Raw genomic sequence first — 23,696 nt, 5'->3', positions numbered from 1 at the left:
GCACGCTAGGGGACTGCTAATAGGGAGAGGAACCCTCCGCAATGTAAACACCATGACACGCTTATCAGAGGCAACACCATTGCATTCAGAAACATTAGCCCTGGAGAGTGGCAGCCACATTAGTCTGCTGCAGCTGCTGCACACACAAACACACACACACACACAAACAAACCCACACACGAATACACACACACATAGGCTCACATAAATCTATTAGCCAACTTTCACAGTGGTGACTGACAAGCCCATCAGTAGTTTATTGTAGCCCTCTTGATCTGCCGAGCACAGTTTGTCAACTAAATTCAATTAGTTGTCATGTTGAGTTTACAGCCGGAATGCGATTGAGCATGCGGCGCCGCACATCTCATACTTTAAGATGAGAGGAAAAGCAGAATATTCTGATTCACTGTGTGATTGGATTATCAAAATCACATTTTGTGCCCATTGCTTCCTCACGTTTGACAGCTGGTCACCAGCAGCGTCACAGAAGACACATCGCTCTGCATTAACATGCTCCTCAGAGTTCACACTGCACTTTGTGTCGCTGATGTAATCTTTCCCTTAATATTGTTTAGATTCCTACTCGCATCTCTTATAGTTGAACGCTGATAATTGATAGGCAAGCAGCACGTTTGGAGCCGGCTGTCCCGGAGCTCTTAAGATTTATTATGCTGTCGGCAGAGATCCCACCACAAGCTGTTTAAACTGAAGTGGTGTGTGTGTGTGTGCACAAGAGGTGAGGGAGGGAAGTGGAAAGAGTTTGATACATAGCCCGGCAATATTTTATTTATGGATATGTCATTGCTTGAAATTAATGAATGGCCGTCTCATGTTGATATAGCCTGTGCTGAGAGTGATGAATGATCGCTGGCAAATAAAAAAAAAAAACACACACTTCAACAGTCTTATAATGCATAATGCATGTGAACACAATACACATGTGCTGTTTGATTTCAAAATTGTGCTGCAGTGGCAAAATAACACATAGTTATTCATGCAACATGAGTTATGTTAAAGACCTGTTCTTATAGCAAAGATGCCATTAAGACACATTAAGGACATCCATTGGAGATTTGCCATTATGGAGCTAATAGAAAATAATATAGGTCAAAATGTACATACTCTGATCCACATTTTGGTCCAGTTCTTAAACGTGACTTGTTTACATCTATTTACTTGATACTTGAGACTGGTAAAAAAAAAAACTTTGTTGAAATTACATAAATACTTTAAATGCATCGTAAAATAATATACTGTTGTAAAGACAGTAAAATTGCTTATAATTTTTCCATAATCTCCATAGTAAGATTATCAGTCAATGTAAAATGTTACAATTACATTAAATCACAGAAGAAACTGAAACCTAAGTGGAATTGTTTTCTAAATATTCATAATATGCTCATATTATATAAAATTGTTTTATTTCTAAATGCATTCAGGTCGGGTGATGGTTTTGTAAATGTGTTCAGTGAAATTCAATTCCTTGTGTCTGTTGTGTTTACAACTGACGAAGCCACTGAGGTTCTTTGGTTTCAAGGGTTTGGAGTTGTTTAGTGAACACAAGCTCTTTGGTCATGTGCAGTTTGCAACACTATAGTATAATCAATAAAATCAAAGAGGTGGGTGCACACACACGGACACCCACAGCAGGGAGAGGGAGCGAGAGAGAGGAAAGAGTATTTCACCGCCTGTCTGAGATTCAATTTGTCCTAGTGAAGATAGAGGGAGTTTTCAGTGTACGATATACGAGCGAGCCGGGCGCGGAGCAGGGGCCGGGCACCGCTGGCTCTCAGCCCACAGATATAGCTTCAGGCCTGGGTCAGCAGGGATTCATCTCCTTCCTGTCCCTTCGGAGCCCCAGAGCATCATGGCTGTTCAGTCAGGTTGACAAACTGCTACGAGCCCAGACACACAACCTGATGAGTGGCCGTATGAAATGTGACGGCAAGGAGGATGTGTTTGTGTATGCATGTTTTTAAAGATTAAAATAGATGAAAAAAATAAACACAACTACTGTTTACACCAATCATCCACAACATTAGATTCAGTTGCTGGAGACATTATATTTTTTTTGTTTTTCAGTCCCCTTTTCCCTTTCGTGGGTGCTAGTGTGTTAAAGCTCCTTTCCACAATGGAAAAAAAATTCTCATCAGTAATCCGACCGATACACCTGCACCTTTGTGGCGTCACATGACATCATTATGTCCCCACGTTTGTTTAATGCAAAGCTTGGCATAGCCTGGCCTATCCTCTCTGCTCACTCTTTGAATGCTAAATGCACTTAACAGTACAATTTTTTGCCATACACCCATTCACACGTACACAAACAGTGCATCTATGGACAGCACTTTTTGCTATAAGGGGAAATTTCTGTTCAGTATCTTGCCCAAGGACACTTGCAGATGGGGAATCAAACCGCCGACCTTCTGGTGTGAGGATGAACGCTCTACCCCCCTCTGTAGCTGTAACGTGCAAGCAGAGAACGAAGGGTGACATCAATCTGAAGCAATGGACAGTATGATGACAGTGATGTGTTTTCTGAACATTATAGAACTTAAAACATTGTAAGTACTAACACAGAATAACATTATAAACCTGAATATGAGCAGAATACGTCTCCTTCAGTGTTGTGGCTGATCGGTGAATGAGGAACTGGATTTTTCAATATCTTTCCTTCTGCTTCTCTTCTTTTCTTTCCCCTTCACTTCACACTTGTCTGAGAGCAGTGTGCGCCATCTTCTTTTGTAGTGAAATACAACTTTATCATCGCTCTGATGCCTCCCACAGGAGGTCAGGGTGTTAAATATCACAGCCCTCCACACACAGAGTATTGTAACACACTGTCGGCAGGCTTCACTCTCCGACTGCGGGGACAGCTTACAGATGACAAAATATAAAAATAGTCAACATGATACGACTTTGGAGAGACCCGCTCATTGATCCCGGGTGCTTTGACTGCGTGTAATGGCTACGAGGGAACAATGCTTCCCTCGTCGCTCCAGCTCTTACAGACGTCTGGGGTCGGAGCCTCGTTTCCTTCTGTTCTGCAGGAGGCCTCAGACGGCTCTGTGGAGAGCACCGGTTGTTTGTTCTGGTCTCCACGAGAAGAATCTTTCTTTTCTATGCGTGCATGAGAGTTTATTGTCTACTGCAATTCCACTCGTTTCATCTTTCATTCCTCCACTTGCTCCCTGTCTTCCCCCCCCCTCTGTCTCTCAGGTACCTTGTGCTAGAACATGTGTCTGGCGGGGAACTGTTTGACTACCTGGTGAAGAAAGGCAGGTTAACGCCGAAAGAGGCCAGGAAATTCTTCCGACAGATCATGTCTGCGCTGGATTTCTGCCACAGTCATTCCATATGGTAAGTCATGTGATCCACGTGTTGAAATTGTTTGCCCCAGCTGCCACGACTCTGGATGTCAAGGGTTGGGGGGGGGGGGGAAGCTGAGCTGAGCTGATCCCTGGGAAATCCCGAGTATCATTGACTGATGAGATTTCTCACCTAAAATAAATAGAAATTTGACAAAGATACATTCATGTAGACTCTGAGGTATCACTAGACATTGATAAAAGTGCTTTTAAGTATATAAAGTATATAAAACTAACAAATATAAATGTATCTACCTGCAGTAATACACTGTACATGGTAGTGTACTGTGTCTCCATTTGCACATCTATCAATATAGTGCAGTACACAGATACATTCAGGTAACAATAATAATAATAATAATACACTTCATTTATGTAGCACATTTCTTAACAATGTTACAAAGTACTTTACAAGAGGAACAAATGTCACCTGACTCGTTGGTTAAAGGGAATTAAACGTGAACAGAGGAAGTAGAACACTAACGTACCCTAACCCTGCTCCATTGTACAGTTATAGAGAACAGTAAACATATTGTGGGTAGTTAGAGGTACAACCATAAAAGCCACATTCATTATGTGCGATCCATAAAAACAACATTACACACAGTTCAAAGAGGCCACTAAATAACCGTACCCAGGAGTTGTAACAAACTCAATTTGGTCGTCATACAACATTGAACAAATAATGAGTTTCCAAATAATGAATGCTGAAATGATAGAGGTTCTTCCTGAAGTGAATCAACAATCTAATTTTCAATCAGTTTATTCATAGCCTCAGAATGTTGTTTGGGTTTCAAACCAATGAGTCAAAATAGGAATTACAGAACTTTGGGTTTGCTTGTTTCAGAACTGTTTGTTTGTTTTGCGTTCTTCTTAAGGTTTGTTGTATCAGATATGTTGCTCAGGTATCTCTGAGCAGAAGTTAGTACTGTTGTGTTTTACTCTGTGTTGAGTTCCTGTGTTTGTTGAGCTCAGCGTTCATGTTTCTAATGTGACACATTTTGTTTGTCTTCAGGGATCATTTAGCCATTCACCAGCTCATAGACTAGAGGCAATCATATATAAAAGTCAAACATGTCAGTGGGGAGTGATTTTTATTGTCATCTGCGTGTGCTGCTTGGCTGTAATTATGTGTGTGTATGTTTAGTGTATTTACTGTACATCCATTCATATATAGCAGAGAGTGAGATTTCTCTCCTCTCCTGCAGAGCGTCCCTTTGCCGTACAGCAGAATGAGTTCATCATCACACATTATTCTCCAGCAACTTTGGAGAAAAGTGGAGAAAAAAAAAAGACGTGTCGTCTTTGACACTCAGTGGATAAGTGATATAGATAATGGATGGATGCATTTAGCTAATCAGTAATACATGACAAGAAGAATGAACAATACTGTGTACAAAGAGATGCAGCACCCACAATAATAAGTTAAGTACATAGGAATCATATGAAAACCTCTTAACATGCTGCAGCAAATGAGTCACTCTTAGTACTATTCAAATGGAAAAAGAGATTTTTTTCTATATCTTCACAGGGCAAAAATTACTGTTCTCACTCTACTCGTGTTATTAAATGTAACACACATAGTGTTTCTTTTTCTCTTTGATGGTTACACAGTACTGGCTACATTTGATATAGTCTTTTTACTCCTGGTGTGATTTCTATCTCTATTTTCATACTCAGCCACTTGCTGTTATGTTTACTGTCCCCTCCAGTAACCTGCCTTCACCTGAAACGTAATATGCCAATCCCCATTGTAACAATAACCTAAGTCGTTCAGAGTGTAGATATGTCTATTAAATTATTATTCTAATGACATTTTTTTTCATTAGGAGGTTTCCAGGCATTTACAATTTTCCTATCAGATGAAACTCCAGCGTGTAGCAAACAGTAGAGACTGCCGAGAGTGAAGAGCGGATCAAGGGTGCAGCACATTATTAGTTTGTTTGCTTGCTGCTCACTCGGCTATCACAGTCACAGGCAGGGGCATCAAATTACAGACATTAACATATCATCATAAAACTCATCATAAAAGCCATGGTCAGGCCATGGTCGTTGTCTTCTCATCGACACAATGACTTCCAGCCAGCCAGTCGACTCTTGATGGGAATTTATGTGCTCCCATCATAACTTCTTTGCCAAGGCTAATGTGGCAGAAAACGCTGGAGAGCGAGAGAGGGTTTTATTTTTTACTCTCCAGTGCACAGTCGAGTATACTTGAAAGTTTTTTTCGGAAACCTTTTCCCGCTGTCGGCGGGGGGGTGGGGGGAAACCAATCCCGTGAAAAAGCAGTCATGGTGTAATGCTCCTCACGCTAAACGCCTGGCAGATAGATTTGCATAATTCTGCACGGGCAATTAAAAGGAACAAATTAAACTGATTCGTCATGGGGAGATTAGGCACGGTTGAGTTTCCGCGATTTGATCAGTTCTGTATTCTTGTACAGTAAAGTTTCTGCTTTTAATAATAGAGCCGCGTGGGAGCTCTCACGCACAGTATGAGCTACCGACTCCTCGTGTCCAAATGACTTTGCATTTCACTGACTATCGGAGGACGATGATTTGCCTGCGTTCGGTTGATTGTTTGAACCGTTAAGTGGGTAGCTGATGAACTCGGGGAGAATTAAAAGCGCTGTAGATCATTCTTGTATCACTGGAAATAGAAAAAGGCAACCCCTCTACGGGAATGGAAGTTAAGAGTCTTTTATCAATCTGAGTAAATAAGTGAGAACTGATTAGGCCAATTAGGAGAAAGCGTCTGGGACTGACATTAAGTGGATGCACAAGCACTACATTCACTATCTCAGCTCTTTTGTCGTCGGATTCACAAGCAGATTTATCAAAACCCCCTCGTGTTTTATTTGGTTGCCATCCCTCTGTCTTCGCGAGTAAAATCCTCTCAGTGACACGCTTAGAAAATGATGCCCTGTAAATTTCTGGTGAGGAGGATTATTTAGGAGCGTTGCCGAATCCGCTCGCCCTCCTCCCGACGTTAATTAGGGGCAAACCGACAGCCGCCGCGCTGCTCGCGTCCCCTTCATTCTCCGTTAATGAGATCTCAGCATCCCCTCAATAAAAAGTGTTTCTGCAATCATTTCTTCCATTTCTGCTCGTCTGCGCGGGGGACCTGCACAGGCCATTAGAGGTGCCCCCTTTTCTCTGTGACTCATCGTTCAGAGGAACAGGCTCTCCTTTCCTGCACAATTCCTGTTTTTCGCTTCCCTCCTCAGCCCCCCCCGTCCCCAAATATCTTTTTCTGAGCTTTGTGGATGAATGAATGACTGTAGAGGAAAAGGGCTGTTTATCACTCACAAGTTCTTGCTGCCTGATTCGAGTTTTTATAGAAGTGGAGGGAAATAATGGGATGACGTGATGCACACAAGGAAGATGAGAGAAAAGTAGGTAGGGTATCGAGCAGGGAAAGGAATAATCACTTTATTTAAACCTAGAACAGCTTAGTGAACTGAGAAGTCAATGTAGTTTGCGACAGACACACTGATTAATTGAGAAGAGTAAAGTGTGTTTTCCTTGTTTAAGATTACACAAAATAAATAAAAGATAAACAGGATATCACTAACTTAAATAGATAATATTGTTTATAAGATGCTTCACAGAAAATCTTTGAATTGTGAAGTACTCTGTTTGCACGGCTTGAATGAAATGTGATTTTACCCATTTTAAATAGTGGGAAAATAAGAATATTGATATGTGGCAGGCAGTTTTGATATTGTGATGGGAGGCATCATATAAATCAAGGTGTGAGGAACACTGTGCACATTTTAGATGCATTTTTACTCCAGTTAAACTAATATAGAAAACACCTACATGGCTTTATTTCCCGTGATAAACCAAGTGTTCCATGTTATCCTCATGCGAGCGATGAAGATACGTCCTATTGATTTTTTCAGTGTTTCCAAATCCACGGTGAGATTATGTCCATGATTCAACCTGAGGTGAACGAGAAGGCTTGACACCAACCACACCCCCCGTGTCATTGTGTCCACCCACTCGGCCTCACACCACTTTGTCTACGTGGAGATCTGCCTGTCTTAAACTCCACCGTATACCTTTATCATGTGCATGAGCAATCCCACAGCCATTCACATTCTCTCACACACACACACACACACACACCCGCCCTCAGAACACACAGAAGCATAATTATCTATGAGGGACGTCACCTCCACTCCCACGCGCTCTGTCCTCTCTCTCAACCCTCTTGTATGTTGGTTTAATAATGACTTCGGTCTTTCTCCTCGTAGACCTCTATATATGTGTGTGCTTGCGTGTGTGTTTTAATACAGAGTGACTGTGTGGGTGTGAGATAAAGATTGTCAGGTAAAGTAACTCCATCCATCCACACCACTAAGTTCAGGCGTACGCAGCTTGTGTACTTTGGAGGAGAACCCTTCCACCAGAGCTTCCTGGTACGTGCTCCCACACACATTCACACAGTCACACATCGTCCCATCGCTGACACTGATGTGCGCAAAACTGCACGTGCACAAACAAACACCTGGTCCAGACGTCACATTAAACCCACACACTGGCATAATAATAGGCATCATCCATATCCACCTTTCTCTCTGTCTCCCACACTCACTCTGTCACTACCTGCTTTAGTCTCTTCCTGGGGCTCGGAGAGTCACATGCATCCGTCTGTGCCTTCGCTGCTTTATAGCTCCACAGAGGGAAATCAAGAAAGCCACAGGTCCTTTTTAATTAAACAGCATTTATCTCTCTTTTAAGATGTCATCAATATGTTCGAATGCTCAACCATGGCATATATACAGTCATGTTTTTATTGACATTGACTTTTTCTTGCAATATGTTTTGGGGTTTTACTTCCATCCATCTCCAAAATTGATATTTTCAAGAAACGCCTTGAGGGATTTTATTCAAATTTGCTACAAATGTTCAGTTGGAACTGAAAATGAACTGATTTGATTTTAATGTTCAGAGCACATGGTGGCATCACAAAACATGTGTTTGGCTTTTTGAACAAAACGTCTCAAGGGAATTTTGTATGCATTCCTAGAGTTTCTTCAAATAAAATGTGCTATATAAATAAGATTGCCATTGCCAATATACAGACCAGCATCTTACTCTGTTTATGCTCATTTATGATTTGTGAATTAACAGAGTAAAGGAGCCAGATATTTGAAATATTATGTAAGAATCACAGAAACGTTGTTGTGCTTGGCTAAGGTTGGAAAGTTGGTATTTTCAATTAAAATATGTGACGAAGGTTGTTTGAAATAAATCCCTCACTGGGCTTGAAGCATGTGACTTATTTCTAACCTAAGCTCTGATGAGGAGATGAGAAAACAGCGGCAGATATGTGTCAAATGACAAAACTGTCCCTAAATGAATACATGAAACAAACAAAGTGAATATTTCCTTCACATTCTCTACTTGACTTTCCACCGTTAAAGGCCTGACTAGCTCTCTGGTAACCTCGTCATTTTGATTTCCTCTACGGCCACAGTTGTAATGGCACCAGACGTAGAATTTGCATCAATGGCTGTTTATCTTAGTCCATCCAACTCCCAATGTTAGCGTAATGTTATTAGATGTGATTCAGCATTTGAATGAGAATCGACTGTTTCTGTTTAACTATCCGGGCCCGATTCTCATCATGTAGTCCACGTAGGCTTATTTGTCACCTACCATGTGTGCCTGTCCCTCTTCTCACCGGCAGCTCGTGCCCTTGTGGCTCGTTGGGGCCGCGTGTTTGTTGACAATCTGAGGAGACTTTTACTAGATGATGTTCTGTCTGCCTCCCTGTAGAAAGCCTGTACTTATAGCCTATCATCATTACGGCTGATGGTGGCTAACAACGCCGAGTGGCAAAATCTTTTTTTCTTTGTCTCCTCGTCGTCATATTTTTGTTTTCTAGTTTTCTCCTCCAGTTGAAGCAGTGAAGTGTAAGTGTGTGAGAGGAGGAGGTGGGGCGAGAGAGGATGTTTGGAGGAGAATGGAGGAGTGGAAATGGGAAGGGGGTAAAATGGGTCTGGGAATGGAGGAGGAAGATGGAGAATGGAAGCAGTAGGTTGGTGCTTGAGTTTGGGGAATGGGCTGTTGGCTGTGAGGGGAAGTGTATTGAAAGAAAGTTTAGAAGAGGGAAGTAGAATGGTGAATAAAAGAGAAGATTACGATTAGAACTAAGCCAACATGGCCACTATGACCTCACATACAGTCATAGAGGGAAAAATAAGAAGTAAAATGACCAGAGATGAGATCCTATTAATTCCATTGGTCTGTCTTATCCTGAAAAGGGCACAGACGACTGTGTTATAATACATTTTACACAACCACAGCACCCTGTGTCGACGCCTGACATGCGTTGGGTTCTTAATATCTACGCCGCCCCTTCACTCCAATGGTTCTCTGACAGCTTATCTGTTTATGCCGTCTCGTGGCTCCGCTGCTCGTCCTATCTTCACCAAGTCCACCTCCTCTGGATTAGGAACGCTGGGTTGCACACACAGATTTGTCATAACAAAGCAAATATTTTGTTTATTGCAGATCGAGCCATCATTGTAATCCCACTTCTTTTAGTCACTGCATTACATGCAACAACGCGCTGCTGTGTTGCTCAGAACCCGGGAGGAAGAGATAGGAAGGCCCCAGATCACACAGGGACTGATTCTTGAATGAGACATCACTAGAGAGGAACATCTTTAAAAAATCATCTGGAGAAAATAGTTTCTTCATAATTTGAATCCAGTTTAGTTCCAATGTGTTGTTATTGCTGCGAGGGGGCACTTGTTGTACTAGAGTTATCCGAGTGAACTTTTCAAAAATCATGACAAGAATGTTAGAACATATCAGACCAATAGTTACATGGTGTCTCCAAGAAGATGGCACATAAGCGTGCCCTGTGGAATGTTCTTATAAATAGTTTAAAAAGTATCGTACATATTTTATCACATATTACTCACCAAAGGGTACTGTGTGTTTCTTTGAAGTACAAAAACATGTTATGCATTTCCATGTTCAATAAACATGTCATAACAATGTTGGCTTATTGAAACCTTACAGACATTTAATTTGCTTGCTGCCTCCTCTTCACTTCATTCTTCACTCAAGATGTTAAAGTAACAATGTTTAACTGTCACTGTTAAACCAAACAAAATAACAAGTAAGTGCACTTTAGCTAACTGACTAATACAAATAACAGTATGGACTTGTGTTCTACAATTACCAGTTAATCAGTCATTTTCTTGTTATCAACCAAATACAAATAATCGGAATGAAGTTTACTGCAAAGTAGGTTTTAAACATACTTGGCAAAATGAAATTTACTTTGATGTTTCATAGAAAAGTAGAGTGAAAGATCAAAGAAATTCAGAAGCAAGTACGGTTCTTCAAGGAGACAGATAGAGACAGAAACCTCTAAAGTACAAGAGCAGTAAATGAAAAGTTACACAATAAGATCAAACAAAATTTTTATCTTGACGTCAAACGAATGATGATTCACAATCTCAACAGAATAATATTACAGCAAAATTATTATCTCTTATTCACCGATAACTTGCCTTGCACGAAAAAGTGCTTAAACAGACCAATTTCGTTACACAGCTAAATAAAGTGAAAAAAAAGACAACTTTATCTTTCTTGCCCCCGATTGCTATTTAAACCAAATGAACCCTGTTGGCTAATAAACGATTGTGCCGAACACATTCGCAGTCAGCAGTCAGAACGTTGCGCTCTTTTGCTAACGTGATAGAATATTAGCCTTAAGCGTTTTTAGTGAACGTGCTTGGTCTTTCTCTAATTGGGTCGACAGAAGCCTGAAAAGTTAAAAAAGGAAAGAGAGGAGGAGGAGGACACAGAGGTGCGCTGCCGGCTGAATGGCTGATTCTCAACTCACGGTGACGGTTAAAAACTTCCACTTACAGTAATGATGACTGGAAGGTTTCAGTACTTCATGAAAATGGAGGGAAAAAAACAGGGCGCTGTTTTCAGTCCATGTTAATATTCCCCAAAATAATTAGTGTTAGTTTCAAGTGCTCTGGCCAATTAGAGCCACGTGACACAAACATGTTGGTAAACATGGTGTCGGTCACATTGTGTCACCAGGGGAAAGAGTTTATTTTCCTCGAGCTGGGGAATTCAGTTCCAAACCCGCTCATCACCATAAACATGTCTGGGATATTATAGGGGATGCGAGCCCCAAGAGGACGGACCCATTGCAACCTTCGATAAAACACAACACATCCGTGTGCTACGTGCAAATGATCACAGGCAATTAAGAGCTCGGTGTGAGATTGCAAGAATCATGTTTAACAGCCCCACTGGGGTGTAAACCTCACTCCGACAGCACACACACACACACACACACACACACACCTGCCCTGTAACTTAAACTGAGCAGCATCGTAAGAGCTTAGCGAGCCCTGTGCCACACATCAGCGTAGAAACCTAATAAATATCAATATCTGCTTCCATGTGGATGACTATAATAATCATTATAGTGGCCCTCCATTGGTATTTGTTGTTTTTATTTTTCCCCCTGTCTACTTTTAACAACACTTTCCTGTGTTCCATATGGACACCGACATTTACAGTGTATTGCTTCCTGTCCTGCAGAAACCGACTTTGCGAGCATTATAGGCACGACACTTTGGAAAAGGAATATCCTCCGAGATCTGCATGCAGCCAAGCTTCCCCCCCCCCCCCCCCCCCAATTCTAGGAGGAGAAAAACTGCAGCTATTCAACCTCAGCGCTCCCGCATGACATACTAGATATCCCCTCCGCAAGGCCTGCTGCGTGTGCAAGATTACAGTGGCAAAGTGCAGCCTAATGTGTCAGGGAGGCAGTTTAATGTCCCATTATGGATACCAGGGTCCTGACAAACTGTAAAGCATCCAGATGCAATTTGTCCCCTTGATGCTGTTGGTAGATAAATATCCTGCTGCCCCCTCTCTCTCTCTCTCTCTCTCTCTCTCTCTCTCTCTTTTTGTGCGTGGGTCTCCTGAGATTGGGCTCCCTGTGTTTTACATGTGATTGGCCTTGGATAACACAATGTTGTTGCCATGTCTTTTTGACAGTGATTTATTGTGCGTTTTTTGCAGCTGAGGCTGAAAGTTTGGGGCGTGTACTTTGATATTTATGATTCTGTTGAGAGTGTTGCTCTCTGATTGGGATCTGAGATCAGGGTGTTACCTCTCTAATGGTTTTAATAGCTAATCATGTTTGAACACCGGCTGCAGGCTGGGCTGATGTCACACCAAATTATTGAATGTTCTCCAGACTCACTGTCGGGTTCCTTCAATGGAAAAGTTGCGACTTGACCTTCTGTCCCGTTTAAACTCCAGCCACAAGTGATTTCTAACTTTCAGCTTCAAAAATATTGTTTTTTAAAACCTCAATCAGGCTATTTTTGACAAAGAACTCTAACTGAACAGAGGCAGGATTATGCGCACACGCACCTTGGAGATGCCCAGAAGAAGAGTCTCACTCTGTGGCCCACGAGTGGATCAGTGAATGTTTGTTCCTTCCTCGTGTGCTTTGACAGTATTATTTAAAACACTCGGGCGTCCAGCGGCTCCGCCAAATGATGGTTGTGTGAACCGATAAAGGCTCGAGCCCGGGGAGAACTGTTTTAGATGCTATCTGTGTTTTGTTTCAATTATAGCTGGGATCACAGACTGCCAGTGACCAGCTGACAGCTAATCCCTCAGGACAGGGAACGAGTTGCACAGCAGCCGATGTCGTCGGAGGTTAAACGTCCCTTCCTCTCGATGAGGCGTTTCTTCACAGGCAGACGCATCCAGCTGTTGCCTCCCTCGGCCTTGATAGGCACCACAGGAGCCCCCCCCCCCCCCCCCCCCCCCCCCCGCCCCGGGAAGAGATGTTAAATGTGCGATAAAGTGCGAAAAAACAACTTCGCTTTTGAACCACACTCGTCAAAATGGAGACTTTAACCTCCGACACAGCAGCAGCATGTGGGATGTGAAGTGTTGCACGTTAAGGAGGGAGATGGCGTCCGCTGGATGTTTTACCCCTCGCTGTGTTTTCGTGGTAATGAATGGCAGCTAATGACCCCCACCTCTGCTACCGGCCCCCCTTGACGCCCGGTGCTCCGCCGCTGTGCTGGTGGGCTGTCTGGGAGATGAGAGGAGAGGGATGAGGGGGTGAAGAGGTAGGCAGAGGGGAGAAGGAAGGAAGGAAGGACACACCAGGGGGCTGTCACACCTCGTACAAGCCCCAGCGCTGAGGTGGGAGTTTCAGCATGGACGGATCAAACGCAGAGGAAGGGGGGGGGGGGGGGGGCGTCAGTAACACGTTAAGATGCTGTGTTGTTCACAGTTGCGTTGCTCGGATGTGGGTACGAGCCAGACCCACAGGTGCTTGGTAGACCTTGAAGCCTTCTCCTCATTTCCAACCAGTGGCCCTTACTATGATGTGTTACTTCATGCTTCATTAACTGCTTTATGTTTCTGTGTCGTGATCTTTCAGCCACAGGGATCTGAAGCCAGAGAACCTGTTGCTAGATGAAAAGAACAACATCAGGATAGCAGACTTCGGCATGGCCTCCCTCCAGGTCGGAGACAGTCTGCTGGAAACCAGCTGTGGGTAAGTAATATGCAGAACACTGGAATGCAAACCTTGTCTGGTGCAATGTCACATTCTCACACACAAGAAAACCTCAGCCCTAAACATGTCTTAGTGAATTATTCACTGAGAAATCAATGAAAATGTTGAAAAAGGCCTCAGAGTGTTAAAGAAAGTGAAAAGAAAATCCTGGATCTGCCCCCTAATCAATTATAAATCAATATATTGATTTTTTTCCCGACCATTACCCTGTCCTTCCACAAGGTTTTGTGATAATCAGTCGGGGGGTTTGTTTAATCCTACTCACTAACAAACCTGACCTCTATTGGTGGAGGAAATGTAGATAATGCTAAGACTCACATGCTAGATGCAGCAGAGACGGACAGAGAGGAAAAGAAGAAGAAGAGGAGGAGGATGAGGAGGATGAGGAGGAAGAGGAGGAAGAGGAGGAGTGGAGCCATCGAGCCCTCCTGCAAGGTGCCGTGTTCTCGAAGCCTCTGTTATCGTGTTGATCTCCTGAGGAGAAGCAGTCGGCGTCCCTCACAGACTGGGCTGTCTGGCTGTGAGCGGGGCCAGGGCCATGGCCGTGCATTACAGCTCTCCATCTCCTCATATCAGGCTCCGGGTTTTATGACCTGACAGTCACGACCACGCCGGGCCCATCAATCCCACAACGACTGCAATGAATCCCGCTCGCAGGAAAAGTCACTTTCAAAGTCTTTGGTATATGGTCATTCATGTTGTGGGAGAGTTTTCTTTATTTATTTAACCCTGAAGTGTCGTGAGTGGAGTACAGTGTCGTCAATAAAAGCAGCTCATCTGATCATGGTTTACTTTTGGTACTTATAGTTCTGGGTTCATAAAGTTTGTGACGAAGTGGATTAACAAGAAGTTTTTACTGCAGCACAGAAACTCTCATCTCACTCTTACCCAATTTCAAACTTCACTGTGAATTCAATATGAAGGCATGTAATAATAATAATATTAACAATAGGTATACATCAAGCACATTGACATTGTTTTTATTATTTATTATTACCTTCTGCCAAGTAGGCCTTGTGACACTTTGACATAATTTCCAAAGGAATAATTCATGGATTTTGATTTTTAAAAAACAAATTTAGGGGACTGATATTAATGAGCTCCAAATAAAAATCTGAAACTAGTGAATTTAAAGTAAATGTGGTGTCATATGGGGACAAACAGGGCTGCAAACCTGTAATGATGACACTGAGTCAAACCCAAGTGTGAGGGACCCTTGCATGTTGTATTCTCTTGCAGGTTGGTGTTGCTCTGGGAGAATCTTTCCTCCCCAGCTCAGACCTGAGTCGGTCCAGATTATACCTCCAAATCAGCTGCATCTGAAATTACACACACTGGCATTCACACACAATTTACCCAGCATGCATGCGCACAGGGAGCTGGCCGGGCTTACCTCATCCCTGACCCCCCCGAGACCCTCTGTCCCCTGCCTGTTGGTTGTCTCTGTGGCTGTCTCCGTCTGTCCCGGTAACCCTCACTCTCTCAAAACATGTGTTCAACTCAATTCAGTTTTATTTCACCAAATGACAGCACATCTTCAGGCGTTTTACATGCACGACTGCTCATTCAACCATCAAGCACATAAGCAAACAGTTGAAACTGCGTCATTTTTTCCGAACAGTCGCACAGAGCCGTGACTCATGACTCATCTGTGGAGATCAGGCCGAACTGAGAGCAGCTTGCGAAGCTATTTGCAAGTAAAATGTGCACGACTGAGTCATTCTGCAGCCGTGATGACCGCACTGAAGTGTTTCCTGTTTCCTAGAAAGGCCACATAATGCAGCAGCTCTCACTTCGCTTTTTGCAACTGTACCTGTATCTGATAGCATTCTGCTGCTGAGTGTTTGTGCTGAAGGATCCCGGTGCAGTGCATCAGCTCAGTCCCCTGCGTCCATTTACAAAGTGCTAAAGGCACTTGTTGCAGGTGGGAACACAGCGTTGTTTTTAACAGAGGCAAGCACTGACACACACCACAAACACACACAAAAACACACAGACACAACCAAGTAGTTCTGTTTTCTTTCCACTCAGCTCCATATCCACTTCTGCTTGCGTTGGAGTCTCACAGGAATGTGGAAGCTCTGTGTGCGTTTGTGTGTCATGACCTAATAAATGTAGACGTGCTTGTGTGTGTGTGTGTGTGTGTGTGTGGCTATTGATTATTCATGCTCTTCTGACTGTCCCATCTCTAAGTGTAGATATGACACTTTTTAATTAAATGCATTTATCTGGCCCCGTCTCACTATGCAGCAGTCTGACAGAAATGTATTCCATTTGCCACGGGTAATGGAGCTGAGTGAAGCTGAGACTCGCCTCAGGTGGAGTAGGGGGAGCCCCGGAGCACATACATAAATACATGCAGACACACAGATCTATAGATGAGCAGCAGCATTGACAGGCACATACAAATGTGGACGCAGTGACGCAGGCACACAACCGACTTCTCCGACTCCTTCTGGGCGCACGAGCCCATCAGCGGCGAGTTCATCATCGCTCGCTGCTTAGTTCCGTTACACTGATTGATGGAAGGAAATTATCTTGTGTGCAGAGAGCAGCTTCACAAATCTGGCTCAACAAGATGGATTTTCATGAAGATGAGCAGCAGGAACTCAGATCTATTGACTCCACGATATGCTCCCCACAAACTCTTTGCCTCGGAGGGGCCTGTTTGAACTGTAGTCCAGAGATCTCTTGGGTATAGCACTTACACTAACACTGATAAGGTCTTCAAGTTTAAAGACAGTCTGTATCAATAGAGAAAGTTAATTTCCGGTTCATTGATTTTATATATGATATCTCATTGGTGTTGGGGGGAGAGAGAGTAACTGAGCTTATAGAAATCAGCAAGAAAAGACTAATGTTATATGATCAGAGAGAAGTGGCTCTATCATTTAAAATCATGGTGTGATCAGATAGAGATCAGGGCATGGGCTTTTCATATGAGACCAGTATTTTAATGGTATCACCTAAGAAATATTTAATTGAGATTTATTTGCAAGTTTAAAGTCTGAAACTGTAAAAGTGACCTGCAGTAGTTGGGCAGTGGAGTAATGACCAAATTGCACCAAACTCAACATCGTGCTTCCTCTGGCCTTTAACAATACACTTGCCAAGTGTGACGGCCATCAGATGAATGGTTCCCAAGATATGCGAGACACATACAGACAAACATATCTGGAATTATTAAATGCACAGATGTTTTCCTTTGTCAAATTTGCTGTATATTGCATGAGACTGTCATTTTGAAATAGGGATTTTGACAAATTAGAATTCAGCTCAAAGCACAAAGGTCTCCACTCTCACCCTGTGTTTGCCACCCGAAGCTTCTGCAAATAATGAGTCTATATTCACGCTGGCTCCAGCGCTGGCTCGTGGCTCTCATGAGGCATAACTAGTGCAAATCTCAGGGTTGTTGTTTTTATTTATTTATTTTTCAGTCCTGCTCATCTGCATAATGCGCTATGACACTTGCAATCAGGAAGGACGCATTTGCATAGGCTCGCATTTGAACTTCCCCCTGTTGACACGGTGGCAGCGATTGTTATCGGCCCAGTGTTTTGACAGCCTCGGGAAGCCAAGCCGTCAGAGTTGGTATTCATGAATGCCCAGGACAGCAGCCGGGCTAATGGGCGCCATGTTTACAGAGTTCAGATAGTCTCTCATTACTGTAGAACCAAAATATTCTGCTGTTAAATAAGACGGAGCAGGAGGAGGGAGGCGGAAGACACATCCCCGGGGGTAAGCGGTTTGGGGAGACAGGTGCCTGGTTTTGTTTTCTCTCTGCTGTCACATGAGAGGCAAAGAGACGTGCAGAAAGAAAATACAGTTTCATTTATTTGATTATAAATCGATGCAAAGCTCTTATCTGATGATGAGAGAGACTGAATTTGGAAAAATGCGACAACGTCAAAGCACAAACTGAAAGTTCCACCGCGCCCATTAAAGAATAACCCGCCGCACTCGTCCAGAGCCATTGGCTTACGGAGCAGCCGTTGTGAGGGAGCTCCATAAATCTTCATACGATATTGATGTGTCAATCTAGTCATTGGGTTTACTGTCAGCCCATCCAGGTGCTGTAAAGATTAGTGGGTCTGTTCGCTGTCGGCTGGGAGAGGATGCCCTTGAGTGAGCAAGCAGGAGGACATCCAAACACCCTCAGGGTATCTAAACTCCCCGAGCACATCTTGATCTATGTTTGCCGGAGAGACATTTATTATCTGCCTACATTGTTCTCCTCACATTAACATAGAGCGTAGGACTGTTGAATGTTTGCTGGGTCAGGATTGTATAACCCTGTTTCACTTTGCAGTACATGGATGAGACCTCAGATAACCCAGAGATGTTTCTTTCTTTGAGTTATTTTCCTGAAGTCATTCACTGTTTGCTCTTTTTCTGTGTTTGTCCCACAGATCTCCACACTACGCCTGCCCAGAGGTCATCAGGGTAAATCATTTTTAAGATTGTTTCTGCTCCACTTGCTACTTTTTTCATATCCCTCCATGTTATTTTATTTAACTCTAACGCTCTGTCCGAACCCGCCGACACTCTCTTGTCCTCAGGGAGAGAAGTATGACGGGAGGAAAGCAGACGTCTGGAGCTGTGGGGTCATTCTATTTGCCCTGTTGGTGGTGAGTGTCCGCCTGTTCCTCACTAACTGAAAGTGATTATGCCGGCGTTCACTTTAAAGGTCTGCAGTGGAATGTGGCATAGTCTGATTTCAGCATGAAGTGTTCCCAGCCCTTTGTAAATGTGTGGTTAGCCTTTTTAATGTGGCCCGGCGGTTCGATCCCGGTCTCCTCCATTCAGTGTGCTGAAGTGTCCTTGGGTGTCAGCTCCTGCCGACTGTGCCACTAGTGTGTGATTGATATGTGAAAGAGAAAGTGCTGCACATAGATGCACTGTATGAATGGTAATGAAATGTAAAGCTCTTTGAGTTGTCATCAAGACTAGAAAAGCTCTGAATAATTACAGACAGTGTAATATTAACACCAGCTGTACTGAATCAATGGAAGAAAGTAAGTGCACTTAAAAAGTAAAAGTTAGAAAAACTAACAAATTCAATGCAACTTACTCCAATGAATTTTTCCTTTTTTAACTAAAACTCTTGTTGTGTACCAAGTTATTATTTTAATATTGATAATTCTTTCCTAAAGGATTACAAAAACTTCAAATTTTGAGTTCCATATAACTTTTCACCAACTTTTAGCATTTGTATACTGTCATCCAGTTTCTGGGTTTCCCCATTACCTGTCTACTCCTAAGTCATAAAGCATGTGAATTGACGGAGCCGGGGATCAAACCACCGACCACTGTAATCTGATCACATATATGGAATTACCCCATAAACTTGTTACCGTACAAATGTTGTGCCAAGGTCGCCTCAACAAGACAAAACCAAAGCTTGGGACGTTGAGTCATCAAACTGCATGCTCCATCAACTAATATGTAAATTTGTCATAACTTAATTCAAGCAATTTGATTAACCGACAGTACGCTTCATCATTAAATTAATTTTATAAAAATGTACTTGGCACTTAACGTTTACATAACTTAACCTCGTCAAAGCAACAAGATGTCACGACGAAGTTAAGTTGAGTCAACAAGTCATTTACTGTTAATTCACTTCACTTGAGGAAAAGAGGAAAGATTTAACATGTAGTCATAAAAACACTGATCTGTAGACACTCTGGAAAAACACCCTTGAAAACTGGTGGTAGACTAAAGTCAGCTTTAAGGCAGCTCCAGACTTTCCAAACCAACTTTGCACAAGAAACCTAATGAAGTCAGTGGAATCTAATACTCTAAGTTTATGATGCCATCACTCACTTTTTTCAACCTATTTAATAATTTTATTTAAGTGAACAATTTCAAGTTCTTACAGTCTGACAAGTCAGTCATGGTTCTGTGAACTGGCTGTTGACTCCAGGTTGACCTCAGTTCAATAAGAAGAAGGTGGGTGTGTTCTCTTGAAGCCACCACACAGCCTCAAGCGTAAACCGAGGGCTCAGGGATTCAAGTCCAACATCTTGAACATTTAGAGGCTCTTACCTGAGAGATGTTGCAGAGACACCCTCCAGCTGTATAATAATACACAACAAGAAGATCAGAGAATGGAATCATCTCTTTATTCATTATCCTGTATATCCACACGCGGCGGCGGATCCGTAATCAGGTCTATTCTCCAGCTACATTACGGCCGTGGTTTTCCAGCCGTGCAGCCCCGGAGCTTTGTCTCATCAACAGCAGCTGTACTGGAGTTCCAACACACTCCGGCTCCATGAATAATTCATCCAGCCAAACTGAAACAAGCGAGCACAAAATGAATACCAACGCTGACAGGGCAGCTCTCGGCCACAGGAGTTGTGTGTATGTCTTTGTTTTTGCCTCTTTCTCCCTCACTCCATCTCTTTCTGTCCTATATGTGTTTACTTTAGCTAAGGACAGTTCCCCCGTGTTGCATGAAACTGATACTCTTTCCCATCCCCCCCCGCCGCGCGCACTTCCCTCCCTCCAAACAAAAAAGTTTTTCTGCCGTCAGTGTTTGACGGCTGATGAATATTGTCTTATTCCTGTGTTGTCCCGCTGTCTGGCTGCTACACAACCATTTGTCTGATTGTGGGAGGCACGAATACCCCCCATCAGTTAGACTGCGCTCCCATCATCCGTTACACAGGCCCACCGTCTTTGTCTCTCCTCTCTCCGCCTCTCTTCATTTCTCAGATTATCTTTCCGTCTTTCCTCTGTCTCTCCCCCCCTCCATCTTGTCTTCTGGTGGGGGCTTGTCATTCATCAAACAGTCACATCTGTGAGCCGTCAGCTCGCTCTGATGAATGACTCAGACGAGAGATTGCTAAATGAACGAGGTAAATGAGAAAGCTGGGGTGATTATTAGAAAAGCCCCACTTTCTGTTTACCGCTGTTTATTATTTATTTTGCCGGCTGAGGGCAGAACGCTCTAATTGGAGAGTTGAACAAGTGGAGAATGCCTCTTCTTTAACTCGAGCAGGATTAAGCCTCAAAATGTGGTTTTGTTTCTTCCACAGAGGCTTGTTAGTAATTCATATTCTTTTCTTTTCTCCCCTCAAACGAGTGAAGTCTTATTTTCGGCTGTGATGCCGAACACTCTTACCTTTATACTCAGTTGGGTTCTTTTTTGTTCCTACACCTGCAGTACATCTTCACCGTTTCTCTTCCCTTTTCTCACTCTCTCTGTTCTTGCCCTCGTCTCTCCAGGGTGCCCTGCCGTTTGATGATGACAACCTGAGGAATCTTCTGGAGAAGGTGAAGTTGGGAGTGTTTCACATGCCACACTTCATTCCACCAGACTGTCAGAACCTGCTCCGCGGCATGATTGAAGTGGACGCTACCAAAAGACTAACGGTCAGTGCAAGAGACTGGACCATTAAGACTATGTTCATATACTGACGTGTGTTGTTGGGTTCCCGGCGCTTTTTGTGGTTTTAAAATGATTAATGTATGTGTGTGCGTTTGTGCGCGCTTGTACAGCTATATTTGTGGGGACCAGTTTGAGTCTACGGCCAATGGAGTGAGGACATTTTGGGAAAGTTAGGACCTTTTGGCCGGTCCTCACTTTGTGACCCCCCTTTAATGGACTGTTCGGGGTTTAAGACTTGGTTTTAGGGTTAGGGTTAGAATTAGGTTTAGGTTAAGGGTTAGGGTTAGGCATTTAGTTTGGATGGTCATGGTTGGGGGATAGAGAAGGCATTATTCCAGTGAGTGTCCTAACTAAGATAATTGTACAAACATGTGTGTATATGTGTGTGTGTATATGTGTGTGTACTCGCTTTAGATTCCTCTTTCTGACATTTCTCTGAACCAACACTGACCTTGTGAGGAAAAATAGACCTCATGGGGTCTAAAACTCAGTCCTAATGGGTCAAAACCTAATTTCTGAGGTCCTGGTTAAGGTCAGGGTTTAGATGTGGACTGTGGGTAGGTAAAGGTTTTGGCAGGAATTGGTTAATGCTGGAGATAAAGTTTTGGTTTGGCTGTGCACACGTATGGAAGTAAATGCAAGCTCCTAATAAGGATAGCTTCACCAACCTGTGTGTGTGTGTATATGTGTGTTTACATGTAATGAGGCCTGAATTATATCTGTACTGAATATTTTGTATTCCTAGTCCCGAACCAGCCGGCTTCGTTAAAAATGTTGTAGAAGCAGCAAAACACATTTAGATGTTATTTCAGACAATATTCAGAACCCAGACATGTCAGGTTTGGGTTATCAGAGGAAAATCATTATTTTGCAAATTCACTGCAAGCTGGGAAAACTGTGCAACGCTTGAAGCTGAGAGCAAGATGCCATAGATACACTTTCAAACCAAAGAGGCTAATGCCAAGACGACGCCGGCAGAAAGCCAACCACTGTCGTTTGGTCTGTTTCTCTCTCTCCCCTCCCTCGTTTCCCAAATGTGTTTTCCTCATCCTCAATTCCGTCCGGGTTCCTCCTCATGTACGGGGAGTGAATTCAGCAGAGGACCGTTGCTTGTGTGCTCTCCCTCTGCACTCTTTAGTGCTCTCATCACAATGCCAGGCCCCTTCTGCACAGCAACTGATCACCTTGGCAAGGTGGTTGCAGAACTCAGAGATGTGAAGGGCAGAGAGTCAGGATAGGGAGGGAGGGAGAGAGAGAGAGAGAGAGAGATGGAAAAAGGCAAATGTAAATAATGAAAGTGCAGCCACAGAGCTCAGAAGCACAGACTTCACAGTAAGACGGAGCTGCCCTTTGTTCTTGTCCTGCTTTTCACATTCAAACAATGCACACGGATACTTGTAAGTTAGTGTAGCTGCTGCACAGGCAAAAATCCAAGATATTGCAGGCACACTGTGTGCACACACCTCTCCAGGTATCTTTGTGGATCAATGCATATAACACATTTATGTTCATGGACTGAAACATGTCTTTACACTTCCTGTAAGTGGAGGCTGCTGCTCCACTCCTCACAGCTTAGCTTATCTTTCACAGACTCTGCTCAGACTTGGTATTCACATCCGTCCTGAGAGATCTGATCACAAGTGTATGACGTTTAGTTTGTCTGTTCACAACCCGGGAATAAAAATGTGACCACTTGTGATCAGATCTCATATCTATATGCAAATTAACAGGACCAGTTGTGATCGGTTTCCTCAGGATGGATGTTAATACCAGATCTGGACAGGGTCACGGTATGTGAATGATTTAAACTTATAGGAATTTGAAAGACCCAGCTGCAAGCTTGTTAGAAAGCTACAAAAAGGAAGAGATGCAGCCGGACTAACAACCTGAAGGTAGAGCCTGTGTTGAAGCATCAGCCAAAGATCACCCACCTCTTTGGTATGCTGTATGTACACTATATGCCTTTTTTTTTTTTCTGTGCTGAGGACAGGTCACCCTGAGATCCCCTAGATATGTCCACCAGCCTCCAGCGCTGTCCTCCACAAAGCGTTACACACAGTCAGAGCTGCTGGGAGAGAACATGCTACCTGTCTGCTCCCCTCTCTCAGGCACGAGCGCTGCAAGCTGAGCTCTGGGGATGAGGTCTGACCTTAAGGAAAGTCAAATAGCCCCGTTAGATCCAGCCTCGTTGGAGTTTAGCATTGCAGGCGATCGTCCAGTCCCGGATGAAGACGGGTACATTAAAGGGCGTCGTAGAAGAACATGTTCTTTCCCTCGTGGATTATTTATAATGATGTTGACAGTAGCTCACTGAATAAAATCAATAGGGT

At 43.3% G+C, this 23,696-nt stretch overlaps 1 protein-coding gene across 1 annotated transcript in view; it reads left to right on the top strand.

Annotated features, from left to right (window-relative positions):
• LOC128444491 (serine/threonine-protein kinase BRSK2) overlaps positions 1–23,696 on the top strand; it is a 164,468-nt gene that overhangs the window by 114,975 nt on the left and 25,797 nt on the right. Inside the window, exons 4-8 of the mRNA XM_053426998.1 lie at positions 3,220–3,360; positions 13,833–13,949; positions 18,380–18,413; positions 18,530–18,598; positions 21,204–21,350. Coding sequence (XP_053282973.1) covers positions 3,220–3,360; positions 13,833–13,949; positions 18,380–18,413; positions 18,530–18,598; positions 21,204–21,350 — 508 coding nt within the window. The remainder of the gene's footprint in view (positions 1–3,219; positions 3,361–13,832; positions 13,950–18,379; positions 18,414–18,529; positions 18,599–21,203; positions 21,351–23,696) is intronic.

This window comes from Pleuronectes platessa, chromosome 7 (genome assembly GCF_947347685.1).
Source record: "Pleuronectes platessa chromosome 7, fPlePla1.1, whole genome shotgun sequence".
In the NCBI taxonomy this organism is placed as follows: Eukaryota; Metazoa; Chordata; class Actinopteri; order Pleuronectiformes; family Pleuronectidae; genus Pleuronectes; species Pleuronectes platessa.
This window is presented reverse-complemented; position numbering and strand designations above follow the sequence as displayed.